Raw genomic sequence first — 18,170 nt, 5'->3', positions numbered from 1 at the left:
GCTTTGGGCGGTTACCAGGGCCTCATGCAGGCTGAAAAGCCACGTACAAGGGGGTGAATTAGCGTGGTACGTGCTAAGCTCCTGAACGTCTTCTTTGAGCCATATGCAGTGTGATCAACTGCATATTTACTGCATATCAACAACAGGGATCAATTTTGTATGGGAATCCGATCAACGGGGAGTAAACTGGAACACGCCCTGGGTCAGCCCAGCCATGGTCACTGTGTTAGTGTGGAGGGGTCAGCAAGAGGTCATGCGGACGATAAGCACGATAAGGAAAGCTGGGTGAGCTTGGACCAGAGCTTGATTCCCAAAGCGGCTTGGCCTTTATGACGGCATTGAGGTTTGGATGGACAGCCATTTGAGTGGGATCCCATTGGCCCGATAGCGGACATCTCTGCGCTGTTCGGCTTTTGGATGTTTGACGGCAATCGGTTGGAGACCAGAGTTGGAGAACCATCACTTTCACTTTATTCTTTTTCCATTGTTTCCACTTTCTGCCCAACACACAACACAACTGACAACTGCAATGGCTTCTTGAATTTCCAACGTGCCCACCACCGGCACTCGAATACTCTACCCAACACTAATACTGTCACCACCACCAAACAATGTCGCCATGTCGAGACCCTTATATCTGGTTCGAAATCGCCACGTCCATTCCATCGCTACCATGGTCCCTAAACCACCCAGGATGACCGTCTTCCGCTTTCCGGGAGGGGGGGTCCGGCACTTCTCGGTCTCTGCCGCCCGCAGACAGATCCTCGACATCGCCGCCCTGCCCGATCGCATAGTTCCGCATTACCAACAGACAAAGGCATCTTCCCTGCTGTCTCTCATCTGGCCCCAACCGCCGCGCAACGTCCTGCTCATGCCCAAACTGCATGCGCCCCACGTCATCGTTTCCGCCGCCGAGTTCGCCAAACACATCCACACCAACTACCCCGGCCTCAACATCGTCTTCGAAAGCCATGTCGCAAAGACCATTCACGAGCAGCTGCCCTTCCCTATCTACACGGCCGCCCCGGGCGAGGCCAGCAGCCTCTTCGCCAACAAGATCGACCTTGTCACCACAATGGGCGGCGACGGCACCATCCTCCGCGCTGCCAGCCTCTTCTCCATGCACTACCAGGTGCCACCCATTCTTTCGTTTAGCATGGGCACCATCGGCTTCCTCGGCGAGTGGAAGTTCCAGGAATACAAGCGCGCCTGGCGCGAGTGCTACATGAGCGGCTGCTCCGTGTCAGTCGAGGACCTTGTGGGGCCACACACCCAAGTCGCCGCCCGCCAGGCCGCCAAGGCCAACCTGACCGACCCCAACAAGGACGACCACACTTTGCAATCTCCCGCCTGGGACGCCGTCCGCGGCAATGGGCAATGCATGGGTCTCAGCCGCTCTTCCAAGATCCTCCTACGCCACCGCTTGCGCGTAGGCATATACGACGCCGAAGGGCGGAATATCAATGAACAGCTCATCCCGACTTCCACGGCTGAACCGGGGAGTCCGATTCCGGAAATCGACGAGGTCACTTACCCCAGCCCTATTTCTGCCCCAAGCACTGGCGGGATCACGAAAAAGGCCCCGGTACCCTACATCCACGCTATTAACGAGGTTTCCATCGACCGCGGTGTCCATCCCCACCTCGCTATAATCGACATCTACGTCAACAACCACTTCCTCACGGAGGCCGTGGCCGACGGCATCCTCATTTCGACTCCAACTGGATCCACCGCCTACTCGCTGTCAGCAGGCGGGAGCATAGTCCACCCATTAGTAAAAGCCCTGCTTATCACGCCCATCAGCCCGCGCTCTCTCTCTTTCCGGCCTTTGGTCTTGCCACTAAACACAAAAGTCGTCTTGAAACTAAGCAAGCGCAACAGGGGGCGGGAGTTACCAGTCAGCATAGATGGCAAGCGCCGGGTGGCGGTCAGTTACGGAATGGAAGTCCGTGTGGAAGGAGAAAAGCTCGAGAAGACGGTTGAACACGGCTGGCGGGGTGGAGTGCCGTGCGTGATTCGGTCGAGTTCCAAGGGCGATACGGACGGGATCGCGGAGGATGATGATAGTTGGGTTGGTGGGTTGAATGGGTTGTTGAAGTTTAATTATCCTTTTGGGGCAGGGGAGCCGGAGGGGCAGCATTGAACTGAGTTTGGTTGCTGAAAGAATAAAACGGAGGAAACAGTGTCGGAGGAATGTGTTATGTGCAAGAGAACCAAGAAGATACCACGGGGAAAGGGGAAAAGGTTTTATCCGATGGAATGAGGATAACGTGCGCGCGGGCTGGAGAAGGATGGACTGAAAAAGACGGAACGCCGGACGGCAAGAAAGCCGGTCCGGAAATCGGGAGGAAGAAAAAACAGATTTTACCCTTAACGTTGTAGCAAGCAAGCGATAGTTGAGCTTATGTTCAAAAGCATCAGAAGAACAAAATGCATTGATACCCCCCCCCCCCGATGAATGCTTCTCATTTTCATCCTTTATCGTGTATGGCCAGCTCATTCTTAGGTGTTAACCACCATGTCGGATGATATTTTCAAAGCTTATCTACCACTCAGCGTCCAAATCTCGGAAAATTGTAATTAGAAAATGATGGAGGTTTCTGTCTGTCCTATCTAGGTATCTATCCTTCTTTATCGAGCAGTGTCCGGACCAGACGGACCAGATGATCTTTTTCCAGTATGAAACTATGCATGAATGCCCATCCATAATGGAGAGAGGCACGTATGCAGGTGCATGAATTTTGAGTTGACTTGAGTTGAGTTGAGTTGAGTTGAGTTTTGTTGGATTAACAAGTCAATTCCGATCCGATCTGCGCGCAAGCAACCCGCCAACGTCGTCATGATTACTGAGATGAGTTCGATAAAGGGGGAAATATTAAGTCGCGGAATAATTGAAGGTTGATTTCGCGCCTGGAGCTCATGTGTCGAATACCCGTTGGGGAGGAATAACTGTTACCTGTAGACATACTTAATGCTTAATGCTTGATAACAGGAACACATCGATGGGAGATGCAATGCGGGTGGGTTATAGTATGGTACCTTACTTCCGTTCTTATCCATATGCACACATACATGCACACATACATGTTCATGTTCATGTGCATGTTCATGTACATGTAGACTCAGCTACACCAGAATCTGTTTTCCACCTTACCTACCTTAGTCAGTCGAAAATTAAAATTTAGAAAGTTGAGGTGTGAGCATACCATCCACCCATCAAATCAAGAGCCAGGCATAGAAATAGGCATGCATGCTCTTATATATTTCCTTCATACCTATCTTAGGTCCAAATACCAGCGGAGGTGATGTACTCAATATCACATCACACATTTTTTCCCCCAAAAACTTGGCCTGAATTCTAAAAGTCTAGTCTACTTCTATAAATAAGGTGAGTGCGATATATGAGTAGAGGTACACTACTATAACGTGTGCAAGATACATACCTCTATCTGCGATCTGCGATCGATACCTGCCTGCCTGCCTGCCTGCCTGCCTGCACCTGAGGACTAAGTCTACAAGGTTGACATCAGGCCACGCTCACCGACTCACCGAGTACCGACCGGACTCCAACTAATACCTACCTAGTTAAACGGAACGTACGAGCATCGTGCAAGATAAACCGGAAGCGAAGCGAAGCGCAAGATCACAACGAGGGTGTCAATTATTTAGGTAGTGAGATTACCATGCCGTAGTCTAGCGTCTCGTCAACTCCCGGCCAGAATTCAGCTGAGCCTTGAGGAACCTCCCTCCCTAGATCAACCACTTAACACATCTGTCGTACGGGTCTGAGGAATCAGTCAGGGGTTCTTCGGTTCTTCGGTTCTTGAGTTCTTGGTTTTACTTTTGACGACTGGCGCAAGCCTGAATGAACTGAACTGTGTTCATCAAACCTTTCTACAAATGGCCGCAGTTCGCCTGTATCTAGGTAGACGCGTTTCGTGGTTTTGATCAATTAAGGTACCTAGAGGTACTTACTCCCATTCCATCCATGATGTCATTCGTACGGTAGTTTTCTTTCTCAAAAAGTTTCTAGAGTCAGACTGTCAGAGAGAGCCCTGCGGCTCAGTTATGTGACTACCTACCCGGTCATGGATAAGCTTGATGAACCGAGTTCCACCCTTTCATGAACATACCCTGACAAGAGGTTTGTTCTGGACATATTTAGACCTCAACTACGCGGTTTTTATCTCCTCGTGCGTGGTGCCGACAATTTGAACGACGGATATGGAGCTCGGCTACGATCTACTGTATAGAAACCACGGATGGAATTCACTTGACGCTCGCGGCCTTCAAGAGCCCATGAATGACGACGATAGACGCCTTTTTACTCGATCTTACCCACCCGTTTCTGTCGTGACTCGTGACTCACGCGGGAAGAAGTTGAGACATCTAATTATAGTAGGCAGGCAGGGACCGAATGGCATGAACCGATACACCGGGTTACCCTGTCAACGTTCGAACATCACTCGGCCCGAGAGGCGCTATCGAGGTCCCGAGATACATAGCCTCAACTCGGTTACGCTTTCTCCGGAGCGACTAGGAGGACTTACGGGTGGGCGACCGACCGACCGGAGGAGCTACGACTACGAGAGAACGTGGGTGATTCCCAATGAGATCACAGACCTTTTCAAAGAGCGGAATGTATGCGTCGACCACTGCCAGCCCCATCTGTGTCTGTCTGCTCCTTCCTGGGATGGTGAATGTGTCAACTAACTATCTGACGTTTCCGAAGCTGTGCTTTACGACGAGTGAGGACTGAAAATAGCGAGGACTTGGTAATCCCGGATTGGAAAACAAGGAGTGTGAGTGGATCGCCAGGCCAGATGAGCGTATGAGCGAGCGTAGTAGCCTGTGGTCCGACAGTCCACAATCTATGATCTTTCAGGTCACAAGCGAAGACGAACGAACGAGGCAGCAAGCGAACCGAGTGCCCAAGTTTCCAGTCAAGTCAAACGTGCTGCCCAGAGGCAGACACTACGGTTGCTTGCCTGCCAAACCGAGGAGTCCGCCGTCGAACCTGTCACAACGACCGGATTCAAATCCGTTCTTGTCAAAGTGGAATTGTTGGCAGAAGGCTGAAGGGCTCAAATCCACTTGAAACAGTCAGCCCTAAAGCACACGACACTGTGCTGTGCTGTGCTGTGTCGGGCCGTCTCTTCTTTCCCCAGATTGTTCAGTTTGCCAGGTTAGGATGACAAGTGCTCGATGAGGCGAAAACGCGAGGGACGGCACGGCCCGCGCCGAGCTAGTTTCACATGTTTCAACCTAACCTCAGCTCGTGACCGCTCGTGGTTCGTGGTCGTACGATAGCGCTGATAGCATAAAAGTGCCTATTTCAAACCGCGTTCAATCAGGGGGTGTAGACTGGATGGTTGCCCTTGTCGTCGATCATGTTGACGACGTCGGCATTGATCACGGCCACGACATTCTGCTTTCCCTTGAGCGCCCCTGAGGTATATCGGTTGATTTGCGTTCAATCATGCCGGTCGCTTCGTTTCTTGTAGCGATCAAGGATTGGGATGGGTATCAGAGACACTCGAGTGCGGCCGATGCAGCAAATTCCGAACGGGCGTTCGATTGGGTTCATTGTCGCGTGGAGCTCGAGGGTGATTCCTCCAGCGTTCGTGATTCATTCCCACGTTCCACCTCTTCCACCGCTGCCCTGTTAAGGACCGTATCCTTCCCCGTCATGTTTTGTTCGTTCGTGTCTCATTGTATCGACCGCTGTTGCTTCGGCTGTGACACCATATTCGTGTGTGTCGTTCAGGTCTGTGGTTGATAAGCTGTGTCACTGTCTGAAGCCGGGTGCCCCTTACTTGGGTTTGTGGAAACTGGAAGAGCCGCAACCTTGTGGACCAGCCCAGCGTGGCACATCGGAGTCTTAACGCTTGTCCTCCTCTTTCACGATTTGTCGTAGCCGCCCTTTTTCCTGTTATGCCTCGGATGGAGTTGTAGTATGAATTCGGTCGCCGTACTTTAGCTTGCTCGCAAGCGCACAAATCGAGGTCATATCATCCGTCGGCCGGTTTCGTCAGTAGTAACTGCCGCCGTAAGATGTCACTGTTTCGAATGTCCTTGAATATATCGCGTTGCTGCCTCAAGAGTTCTTCCTGGGGTAGAAGGCGGTACTTGCCCGGCTGTAGGTAACTGATGGGGTAGAAGTTTGGTTCAGGAACAGATTCGTTGGAGAGATGTGCTGCTGCTAGTAGACCGGTAGAATAGAGTGCTCTTGGTACCTGGCGGGCGACGAAGACGAAGGGTCGGAAGGGGAGGTAGATGGCTGTCTGGCCGTTTGGTTTATGAGTGCGCCCGAGGGGGATTTTGGAACCATTCATGTTTTTGGAAGTTTCGAGGCATTTCTGCGCCGGTCAGCGGCCTCTGTCGCAACTTTCGACACCCCATTGTCCAAGCTCGGGTTCAACCGTTCGCTTTACGCTCTCGTTCACACCGCTGCGTCTGTGGTCGTCAGACAAAGGAGTAGCAGCCGAGTTGCGCCAGCGTGCCTGAGTTCAGTTATATGTCTCGCATGTGTTGATCGGTGGTTGATCTGAGAAGCATTAGAGCTTGGGTAGGGTGTCAAGCATGTCAGTTTGTCCCGAACTCCAGGCAATGGCCATGCGCCCTGTGCTGCAAACTCTGCGCAATCATGAAGTAAATACCACCCCATCAATATCCCTGATTCCCCGGAGCAAGCGCTCCGTCCAAGATCCCAGATCGCCATCCTATCTCCCAGAATCTCCGTGTTCTCCAATCGCAATTTCCAATGCTTCTTCTTCCGTTGGACGGGATTTGAAGAGATGAGACCTCAAACTCGAGATGAGTTAAGAACTCTAAATCCTTCAAATGTCGTACGTCGACGGCGTGGATTGCGTGCGTACACATTGCACGGGCACAATCTTACAGGCTTGTTGCAGCTGCGGTGGCCTACTGGTACGCGACTCATCGATCGCAATCCACCCTTGCTGGCTGGCTTGCTTCTGGAACAAGACTGGGCTGGGCGGCTCGTAGGCTCACTGAAGAAATGGGATGGGGCAGGAGAGCCAACTGGAGCTGGACTGGCACTGAATCGGGGGGGAATGATTGGAGACTCAAAACTCCTGCAAAAATGACATGATTGTGCATGAACAAGAACAGACAAGCTTGTCTCTCGTCAGGATCTTCGGAATTTTCTCCGGTTGATATCATTCCGCCGCCTCATTACCCGCAGAATATGCCTATTCTGACATGCAGACAGCCGTGGAATTATTCAATCATGAACTTTCTGTCTTTTGACATTCGAAAACTGGTATCCGGGATTTCTCTGTCCAGCGTCTGCTCAAGGCCCTGTAATGTGGAATAGCCCGTGGATTTGAGCGAATGTTGTTCCGCTCCGAATCCTCTTTATTCCAGAGAGTCTCCAGTCGTCGCAGGTTCGGCATGGAGCGCAGTGCAGCCGTGCGGTAAGTGTAGCTGGTAACTCAAACTGTACGATATGTCGGATGTTGTTCCCCGGCGGGTCGGTCGTGGTGGAATAACGCTATGCGCTAGTGCTTGATTTCTCATCACTCCGTCCGTGAGATCCACCACGGGAAGCCTCTGCTGTTGGCGAGGTATCCGTTCTTGGGCACCCGATAATATTTTCCAGATCATCTTTGATGTGACCGCGGCAAGATCTCGAGTTCATCACGGACAGAAGTGATAATGAAGACCACCAGGCGATCATTCACATCACACTGCCATCACACGTACTCCGTCGCACTCGTGACTCGCTTCATATCCTTGACCTATCTTAGCTTGCGGACACTCATACAGCAAGGTAGAATAGTTCTCCTTGGTGCCACTATTCAGAAGCTAGGAAGTTAAGACGTTGTTAGTGACAATTAGGTAAATTGTTGGCAAGCAGATCGCCAAGTATCTAATCCCAATCGAGCTCTTGCGCGCTTGCCCATGCCCTGGCACAGCGGCCCGCGTTACTCACTTGGGGAAAGCTGCCCTGGATGTAGGGTAAACTAGAGCAGGTCATTGAAATATCCACCCGCGTGATTCTAGCCGAAGAGTGGATACCGTTGCGCTTGTCAGTGTTAGTGTTAACTACGAGATAGCTTTAGGTTTGCTCACATTTTCATCATGTCTTGAAGTAGTCAAGGAAAAGGCAAAGGCCACTCGAAGACGGCCTACAACAAAAACCGCGGGTCTAGCACTCAAGAACCTTCCTGTTCAAGCTAGTGCTTCCCTCGATAGGGCCGAATCCGCCATCGCCGCACTTGAACCCGCGAGCTTTCTTGATGTAGACAGTCACCACACCGCGAGTGATGGTGTCCTTCTTGAAGTCATCGCCGACGAGCATGTCCTTGAGGTCGAGAGTAAGCGACTTGGGTGCGACGTATTCGGCCTATGAGGAACGTACTAAATATATGAATTAGCGAATATGAGAAGGTTTTCGTACTAGGGATGGTGTTACAGATGCAGTGCCAGATGGGTTAGCGGGCCTTCCCTGGGGGTGGACAAAAGGGAGCTTCCCAGAGCTTCCTAGAGGGTGTGTCGACATCCTACAGCGCCTGCCTAAAGCAACCTCGGTGGTTGCGTGGGCCTACTTGTCTTCATGCCGCACTGACGGTGACAAGGTCTCGAGCCCGACATGGCTGTTGCGACTGCTGTCACCATGGTGGATTAGCCCCGGGCAAAAACAGCCGTACAACCACCCTGTCTGACTCCATTCGCGTTACCTCCAAATGTTAGCCTCTGACTTGTTCAAGACGATGCAGTGGATATCTGTAACGAACCGTTATACTTTGTATGGAGTCCGTACGGAGCAAGAGCTCAAGACCAAGGCCATAGAGTGACAAATACGGTATCTTTCTGGACGATTTCCCTTCCCCCAAATGCGAGACCTCGTCTTCTCGTAACTGGGCGGGATCCCGGGTGGTACCCCCTAGTGTATCTATATGGCCGGAGACATCATACGACAAGTACCGAAGACTGTAGCAGCTTAATCCTCCATGCTGATTCGAGACTTGGGATTGAGTGCCAGCCACCATCCCCACGTATTGGTGCGCTTGTTGGACTGTCTTCTTCACAAACTGTCGGAACTTCGAAGCCGATGTACCATTACAAGCCCACGATGCTGAAAAAAGCAGGAAAACGGTAGTGGTATGGTAGTTGATGAGGTGGATTCTTCATCTCGCCCAGTATCACTGGTGGGACCAGCAATGGATAGTGGTGTCGTCGCTGTTGTAGCACGGTAGCAATCTCGGCACATTATCAGGAACTTTGGGACTCCCAAGACTCAGTCGATGCAAATCCCTCCTAAACTGGCTGAAAAGCGGGAATTCGCTTGTGGCACACGCCTGGCTTCGTGATAACTGATACACCGTTAGCCTGGCCTGTGCGAGAATACGACGGAGCTCGGGACATAGCACGGGGTACGTCCAAGCACTCATTCGTAGGTCCTTGACTTCTGGATCGGTGGGCGGCGAAGGCTGTGCCGAAACCTCACTGTAGGGAAATCTCTTCGAGCTCCCCAGCCGATAGGCTCAGGCACGATATGAATGGTACGCCGTGTCTCAGAGGCCGGCTCTTCACTGCCCAACATGTAACGTGTCCAAACCCTTATCGCCTTTTCTCGAACCGAATCGCCGGCAGATATGCATCTCAACATCCATGCCTTGTCCAAGACGATGATGAGAGAGGACAGGACAGGAATGTGTACAGCGCACTGCTCTTCAGCTCTCTGACGGTGGTCACACTGCAGAAGCAATCTCATCAGGACGGCCCTTGCCCACGTATGCAATGACACACACAAATATTCATCAACTCTGATCACAGCGATGATAACCTATCTCTGCGTGTGGTTGTTGGCTTCAAGAACGTGGGAGGATTTGGGGGCAGCGGCGTGCCAAGCAAGCGGTGATATACGGTGATAGAGCAAGACTGCAAGGTCGAATTGCCGGCTTTGAGCAGCTGGCAACAAAGGATCAAGAGTAGCAAGCATGGCATGCTATTCCGCCCTCAGTAGCGACGTAGTTGCGGGCATGATGGTTGAGGGGACACAGTGTCTGTGTGGTAGGGTGGGATTATCAGGAGCTTTGCGTCGTTTCAGTAAGGCAGGTACCTTTCGAAGGTCAGTTGGAGACGCATCATGACCGCCTTGAGCTATTGATGGGATCCAAGAGTCCGCCAGATCCGCCATCATGTCAAGACGAGCGTGTGGGATCAAGAGTGGCCCAAGAAAAATCATGCAAGCCTTTACTCTGCGATGGTCTGTATGCTGCACAGGAATCCTTCAGCATCGTCATAGGATCTCGGGGACTTTTTCGTGCTCTGGTGGTCTCGCTCCTGTCGCACACGTTCCAAATCCTGCAAGATGGGAAGGGGAGAATCTATTCAACGCTGTGAACCCCTCGGTAGTGGTGTTGAGGCTCCTGCTTGGTGCTGTGCTGGCTCGACTTGAAGAATGTCAAGAGTGGGTTTGAGTCTTGACAGCAGAACATGGCCCGCTCAGTACCCATACGATGTTCTCAATAGGGTAGGGAACATGGCAGTTACGCGCACCTGCCAGTCTCGGTGCACTCTACTCGCTTGAGGTGGTCCGCTGGTATTGGATGAACGTACTCAATAATGGCTAGCTTCGGATCAGCCTTGGGGGCCCTGCTCGGAAGCGTTAGCTTAATCCGGACGGAAATCCTGGCACTCTCGTCTCTTCTTCCTTACCTTGAACACCATCTCACAGCTTGGCACGGTTGAAAGGACCAATATGTGAACTGAATCAACCGCGTGCAACAACCATCGTTTATACTGTATGCACATCAGCAAGACCACCACCGTCAATACGTGTACAAGTAGAGCCGTCATGTAGGACCGACTTCCACCTTTCTGTGGAACTGGTCAGTGAATGTTGTACGTAACAGTATGCTTCAGTCAGCTTTCACAATACTTCCTTCCCATGTAAGTTGGGTTGCTAGAAATATATGGGGCGCTGCTATGCGCACTTGAAGGCTGATATGAAGTGTTGTCGCTTGGCTGTGCCGACATAGGATTATCGGCTCTTGGGGCCAAAACCGCCTCCTCTTTTGTCTCAGCGTAGGAATGCCTTATTGGAGTAACCTCCAAGTAACAGCCGGCACTGCAAAGGGACCTGATGACTGCAGTACTGTGTTCCTTGTCTTCCTCCACATGGGACGAACCGAAACCCCGTCGCACCGGATCTTCTGGGCAGTTCTCGCTTGCCTGTGGGGGATGTGAAGTCAAGGTAACAGAGTTTCCCAGGGCAGAGTAAGCAATCCGTACACCCAAGAGCTCTAACCTCCGGGCCCACGATGACAAGGCACAGAGGTGTCTAAACGACTAAGCTTCCAAGCTAAATTTGGTCCAATAGAGGCGGGTAGTGTCGAATGCATGCCTCGCTGTTCCCATCAACTGAGGAACGGGTAAGCCTTTGGCCTGGGCCAATATAGTGCCAACTTGCGGTTGCTGGCTGGACTAGGTGAAGCACTGCGTCTCATGGATCTGGTATGGTGATCGTCCGATCACGGAGAGATGAGAATACGCAGACCGAGTGTATCACTGGTCCACAGTGACTGGCGGAGGGCTTTCAAGTAGACGTCATCGGCGGGCTGTAAAGGAAGGTTCTGTCCTCGATGATGCGATTGGCTCCGGCGGGTAGGTTGAAGACAAGACATGCCACAGAGATCAGTTGACTTGGAAGAGGCCCCGTTGTCTCATGTGTCAGACTTTCGAGAGGATCTGAGGATCAACCAGAAAGCCTATGATTGACGCGGCGTGAGATTCTCGCAGTGACACCCCAGTATCACGTCGGTTTGGCAGGCAGCGCTGTTACCGAGAATCCGTAGATACTTGGCATTAGTGAACAGCAATATCTGGTACGAAGGCTGCTTCGACAGCTTGAACAGCGTTCTGAAAGCGTAGGCTTAGGGCTGCAGAGGCACAGCTGCGACAAGTACAACGCAACAGCGTTCGGAGAAGTGAAGGGTTGTCTTTCACAGATTTGTTGAAGGGTGACGGACAAAGTCACCATAGCTGCTCGAAGGCCTTGGGTTCGTCCATGTCGAATCAGCGGCCATGGCCAATGTATGTAGTTGCAATGTAGCAGGCGTGGAGGGCGAAAAATATGGTGAAGAGCCGCCATAATGTTGTTGATGAGTGGAACCCAGATAACGGCAGTATCTCGCGGGTCTTTGGAGGACGTTTCCTGAAACGGACCGAGTTTACCGAGTACTCGCAGCAGTCACCGTTTCATCCAGTACCGTTGTATTCGCAGTTAAGTGGTGGACTTGGCATGTGGCGTACAGCACATTGAGCGGCCCGAACGGCGACAGCAACTTCTTCCCCGCGACCCTGGTCCCTGCTAAGGTTTCATCGCGCACCCTGAACCGTCGTAGAACAGGGGCATGGGTTATTCCTCGCAGTTTAGCCACACCGTTCCTGAAAACCCGCTCATTCGGATACAGATAATTCGATGATTGAGATGACGAAACGGACGCTACGCGGATTGTTGAACTCTTGGCTTGACATGTGGCTGAAACTCAAGGGGGGTGTTTTATTGTCTTGCTTGTGATCAAACGTGCTATCGATCTCAACGGTGTAATCATTGGACCCTCCAAATGCATGTAATTTTGCCGTGAACGAATCGAATAAAACCCCTCCTTTGTGATCCCGTCCCTGCTCGTGTACGCTTTTGAGACTCCATGAGATAAGAGGAAGAGAGAGAGAAAGAGAGATTGTAAGAAATCGTAAGCCATGACGTCGTGCAAAGAACCTTGATGGCCCAATGTGTTACTGGGTGAAGCGTGATATGAGGCGTGACAAAAGACGAAAAAGGCATTGCTGGGAAAACTCGGGAGAACAGCAACTTGAAGCGGCCCATACTGAACAATTTCGAAATAAAAAGGAGATGTTGGCCCTAGAATCAGGTTGATTTTGATGGCTCGGTTCCCTCGCCATTCACATCATCGGAATCGTCCAGGACGAATGCTGCCGAGCCAGCTGTGTACTTCGGTGGCTTGTAGTCGTGGGATGGGACAAGCGGATATTTTCTGTGAGTAATCCCAGTCGGATATCCGTCTCCATTGGAGCCAAAGGCAGCCTCCCAGGGTACTCGCATGGACTCGGGAACATCCCAACCGAACTCGGAGTCCCTAAGCCACAGTCTAACAAGGTGACGACCGGGGCCGTCTTTCGGATCCTTGTACGAATCCCTAGCGTGAATGAGGGCCCAGTTGTTGATGAAAAGCATGTCCCCGGGCTTAGTATCGAGCATCAACCGGTGTCTGGTCGCGAGCTCAGATAGAGTCTCAAGGGCTTGGAGGTGCGAAGTGGTGAGGCTCGGGATGGAAGAGCCCAGGCCGGCTTTAGCGGTGACGGGATGGAGACCTAGACGGCCCGGATCGACGCTGAGATAGACCCTATTGTTGTGAACTTGCACCAAAGGTGCGACAATGTGTCTTGGAGGATTTCCAGAACTATGGATAACCCCTGCAGCGTCAGCACATGCTTGAGCAAACGGTTTCTGAGATGTGACAGGTCGATATCTCGGGACTAGCCGAAAGACAACAAGAAATCCAGGACGTACACTTGGATCGGCCAGCATGGCTCACACAGAAGTTCAAGGACTTGAGGGTATGACGTCATCAGTTCCCTGTATATGGTCCATGAAGCAGCCACGAAGGTGTTACCACCCTCCTCAGCCAAAGATCGAATGTGAAGCGCAATCATGTCGGTGCCCATATCGTTGTGCCAGGCCTATCGTACATCAACAATTGTTCAAATGCCGGGCTTTGACTCATGAGATTCGACAGAAGATGGGAACTTACCAAGCCGGTGTTGGTGTGGATACCGTGCCGGAGTTCAGGAGGAACTGTCCAAGTTTTGGAAGCCGTCACATGAGCTATCGGACACTTGTTAGCATCTTTTGTTCCGCCATGACAAGTGCTCGGAGGACCAGGTAGCTCTCGAGGTTCTGGTATACTTACTGAGCATAGACCCTTGCTTGTCCTGAGCACCTCTTACATCTCCAATGTAGCTCGCCAAGCCCAGGAACATGTTGGTGTTATCCTGGGCCGAATTAGAAAGGCCGATGCCCCTGATAATGGCAAACCCCTGACCTTCATGGACTTGACGCCTGGCCTCGTCCAGCACGACATGGAGAGTGGGGAGGGGAAAGCTGGCCTTGTTGATTGCATCCCCAGCGAGTCCAAGGTCTGGATAGTGTCAGAGATTGAGATATTTTGTCATACATGGACACATGGTACTAACCGGTGCAGGCTTGCAACGCCTGCCGAACCTCTTCGAGCCCTTTTTCGTCGACGTGGATGACGGGCGACTTGGAAGGGAGGATGACATTCCCAGCCATCGAACCGACAAGGCCGAGGTCGAGACTATTGGGAGTGGGAGCACCAGACTCTCGCTGCAGTGGTTCCTCCCGAGCCATGATAGTTCCGAACTTCTCCACGTCAGGCACAGGAATCCAAGAATAAGGCAGTCAGAAGCGTGTGGAGATGACAAGTCGATATGTCAGTTGAGGGGTGGTAGAGCAGTCGTCACTTGGGTATCATCGTGAAGAAATGGAAGGCCATTTATGTCTTTCTCGTCGGTGCCCTGTTCAACGGAGACATCTGTGTTTGTTGGCCTACTAGAGGCTGATTGGTCTGGCAGAGATCGTCCCAAGGAGTGATGGAAGGCCCCATTGGTGTGGGTCATCAAACGGCTTTCCTCTTGTGAAGCATCTCGACGCCCAAGGTCGCTCAACGTCCCGTGCGGAGAGGCCCAAATTTGATGAGGGCAAGCCGGCATCTGTTATCGCACATCTTTAGGCGTTCGTGGACTCGTGGCGAGGGCGGTAGTCCTGTGGGTTAGACCGGTGGGTGTCTCATGGAGTCAAGTCAAGCACGGAGGGAAAAGCCGAGACGACGTGCTCCCGCGGCAAGAGCAAATATTGGTCCAGCCATGGAAAAGGAGGGGGCTTAAAGTTAGCGGCATATGTTCCTTCGGACACGACTGACAGTGGCCCCCATTTGGCACGCGGACACTTATAGAAAGATGCGTTGAAAACAAGCTTGGGACGAGGGCAAACAAGGACTATATCGGATGAGGACCATTGTTGAAATCGGGGAGACTCTGATAATCCGGGGAGGAATGGATGAACCAAGGTATTTGGCTTGTTTGCCATGCTCCTGGTTCCCTCGACGACCCTGCAAGCAACGGGCGTAAGCAATCATCTGACAATAACGGATAGTTCATGATTGCTCACCTGGCCCTTGGGTACACCGTGTAGCTTGAGCAGGAGGAATTCTTAGATCTGGGCCAAAGCCCAGCATGTCTTGTGGATGCCCGAGGGCCCACGTTCGTGTAGAGAATTTTCTTTCCCCATCATGCAGCTCAGATGGTACATCACTTGACAGCCGTCCAATGCCGGGCTTGCTAACACCTGATACGTCAAGAACTCGGCTGCTGCACCAAGGTGGTAGTCGTTTGGGGGCAGGTCGAAGAAGGCTTTCAGGGACCAAGACTCGACCAGTAAGAAGCTCGCGCCGATGTGCGTCCCAGAAGTGGACAGCTTGGAGGCTGGCGGTGTCGATATTGATGTCGACATGCTGTTAGCTAGACCAAATCAATATCTAGTTGCATCCGTAGGAGCGAACTGGTGTTTGAACGGCGGGTCTCGCGGATCATGATTGAAAAAGTCTCCAGAGCTCTGTCGTTGAGGTGGGCAATTGATGTCATGCACCAGAGGAGCTGCATGTTATCGTTGACGGTGATACTGCGTTATGCAAGACCGCCACTGCCAACCATGGACGGGGAAGATTGTCGACATGGCTGCTTCAGATTTGCTGCGAGGAATTCCATTATCCGGGAAACCGCCCCACGTTCTCCAGGTTGCTGTCCTCGGGCTGCCAGCTCGACAATCAGGGAACGACAGGGAGGCAAGGCGGACGTTCCATCATGACAGGCTTGGAGGAACCGTTCTCCAGACACTGCTGTCAAGTCAAGCATTGCCGAGTGTCTGGGTTCTCGGTCGAGGGGCCACGACGAGACCACCAGCACATCAACGGGAGGCCGATCAATGCATTGGTTCCGGCTGCTGGGTTCTGTGGCTGCTGAGAGATATGACATGACAGCAGATGATGAGCGATGGCTTTCCACTTTGCATGTTCCATCCAGCCGGGGCTGTCCGTCCCTTCTCTTGTGTAACCAGACCAACCCGCCGGAGACTAGAGAAAGGGGAATGATTGCCAGCCAAGAAGCGCTAGGTCCAGGGCATCAGGGCCTAGTACGCTCTCGTCGTCGATGCCATCAGATCAGGGGACCGAAGGAAGAAGTCGACCAGGGAATGACGCGAGCAGTGAACTTGGGGTGTCCAGCTTGGGGTATCCGGCTTGACAGCTCGCGATTCGGGGAGTCGAATGTCCCTACTGGATGTGTCTGGTTCGGAAGATGTTAGTGGACATGTGTACGCAGTACTGTCGTGCTGTATTATTGTATTGGATGATACCAACAATACGGTTCAACTAACGATTGAAAGAGAGAGAGTGTGTGTGCAGTGGTGGAGTGGTGGCAGCCATGGAAAGTGGGCATCCAGGTCCACGAGCAGCCGGAAGATTGGCGACATGCGAGATGGTCAATGGTCAATCGGCCACGTCCGGACGAAACCGCGCCATTGATTGGGTTGATTGGTAGTACCGGCGGTCTGTTCTGAGAATTGGCGGTTGAAGAAGAAAGTCACGGTGGAAGCCGGCGTGGACGACAAGACACCGTCAGACGTCGATGGACAGTTGATGGACGAGCGAGGTTGCGAATGGAGACCCAGATGAAGACTGGCCTGAATGCTGATTTGTTACGCGTCCGATTGGACACCAAGCACTTCGAAACATGATTGCTCCAAGTTCGTTGGCTCCAAAATTCTTTTGAGGTTGCTTTTCTTTGCTCGCTTGGCAGAGGTTGTGCTACTGGGGGGAAATGCCTGCTGCATCCGACTGGGGTCTCGAGACGCGTTGACGACTTGGGAAGGAGCAATGGGATATAAGACAGTGAGCGGCGGCAGGCACTGTATGTTTCGACACCGTACATGCAGCACGTAAGATGAGCATGTGTGTACGGCTGTCAATGGCTGCTTCATACCAAAAGTACTTTGTGCTTGCGGTTAAGCAGGGCTAGCTACAGGTAGCGTAGATAGTGGAACTACCAAGGAGGAAGAATCATCATTACACGTCCAACATAATTACCAACACCTTGGTGCGCTTCAAATCTTTTGTTCCTCCAAACAACAAGCGAGACACAGTCACAGGAATGATTTGCAAAGACTGCGTCTAGGAACTGCTGCACGTAGGTTCATCGTCCCGACAACATGCTACCGGGTATTTGGAGCCAGCGTACGTCTCGGGGGCCTCGCCGTGGGCGACTTGCCGAATTGTAACAAGGTACGTAATGGTACTGTCATTCTGTCGAGTATTCTGTCAAGCGGGACAACTCTGGACGGCTTCATTTGTTGCAGTTGTCTTCTCAGACCGATGCAGTTTCCAGTCGGCGTCGTGACTGCCTGAGACTGCTTCAACTTTTGCTAGCGTCTCCCCAGATATGGAAGGAACGCTCACGTTGCACTCACCGGTTTCCTTCAACTGCAATCCGAGATCGCTCGTCGAACATGATGTACCGTGACTGGCAATGGCAAATGCACTGACACGGGACGGAACCGTTCTTTCCCTATCCATTTGGGCGCCTCCATCTGTGCCCTTCCAGCCATCTTGCCAGACACTCCTTCCTCAGCCTGAGTGTCCCTCATCTCCCTCAGTCTCCACTGCTCCAGGCTGCTATCATTTGTGACTCGTCGAACGTGGATCTGGATTGAGTGGTCTTCTGCCAGATGCCATCAGATGATGCCAGATGTGTCGAGATGTGTCGGGCACTAGGAAAAATGTAAGAACGAAACAAAGCGTGTAGCGGTGGTCGTACAAGAAGGAGCATAGCTTTGGGAATTTCGCAGAGTCGCAACGCAACCCCGCCATTCTCTCCGGTGGCTGCATCCAGTGGATTGACTGGTGCAGGCTGTTGTCTAATAAGAGGCAATAGTACAGTAGCCCAAATATTGGCTATGCTCAATTGAAAACTAGTCCGAACTCTCAACTATAACCACTTATCGGAGAAATTATTAACACTCCGTATACAAACGTACGTACACT

General features: G+C 52.0%; 2 protein-coding genes across 2 annotated transcripts; one reads left to right on the top strand and one right to left on the bottom strand.

Moving 5' to 3' along the window:
• The first annotated feature begins 372 nt into the window (after positions 1–372).
• On the top strand, positions 373–2,475 carry B0H65DRAFT_455007 (ATP-NAD kinase-like domain-containing protein). The gene has a single exon (XM_062826215.1). The coding sequence runs from the start codon at positions 620–622 to the stop codon at positions 2,141–2,143; it is 1,524 nt and encodes a 507-aa protein (XP_062683796.1). The 5' UTR covers positions 373–619; the 3' UTR covers positions 2,144–2,475.
• Positions 2,476–12,820: 10,345 nt separating this feature from the next.
• On the bottom strand, positions 12,821–14,826 carry B0H65DRAFT_90015 (uncharacterized protein). Its single transcript, XM_062831539.1, has 5 exons — positions 14,251–14,826; positions 13,968–14,195; positions 13,809–13,882; positions 13,568–13,737; positions 12,821–13,457 (listed from the first exon to the last, which is right to left on the bottom strand). Exons 1-5 carry the CDS (start codon positions 14,423–14,425, stop codon positions 12,905–12,907), a joined length of 1,200 nt encoding a protein of 399 aa, XP_062683795.1. The 5' UTR covers positions 14,426–14,826; the 3' UTR covers positions 12,821–12,904.
• Between the last annotated feature and the right edge of the window lie 3,344 nt (positions 14,827–18,170).

The sequence above is a fragment of the Neurospora tetraspora genome (genome assembly GCF_033439725.1).
Source record: "Neurospora tetraspora strain CBS 560.94 chromosome Unknown B0H65scaffold_2, whole genome shotgun sequence".
NCBI lineage: Eukaryota > Fungi > Ascomycota > Sordariomycetes > Sordariales > Sordariaceae > Neurospora > Neurospora tetraspora.
This window is presented reverse-complemented; position numbering and strand designations above follow the sequence as displayed.

Coding starts and splice junctions, on each gene's coding strand:
- B0H65DRAFT_90015 (XM_062831539.1), bottom strand. CDS start 14,425: ATGGCTCGGGAGGAACCACTGCAGCGAGAGTCTGGTGCTCCCACTCCC. Junction 14,196..14,250: donor GGCGTTGCAAGCCTGCACCG/GTTAGTACCATG, acceptor GACACTATCCAG/ACCTTGGACTCGCTGGGGAT. Junction 13,458..13,567: donor CCATGCTGGCCGATCCAAGT/GTACGTCCTGGA, acceptor GGTTATCCATAG/TTCTGGAAATCCTCCAAGAC.
- B0H65DRAFT_455007 (XM_062826215.1), top strand. CDS start 620: ATGTCGAGACCCTTATATCTGGTTCGAAATCGCCACGTCCATTCCATC.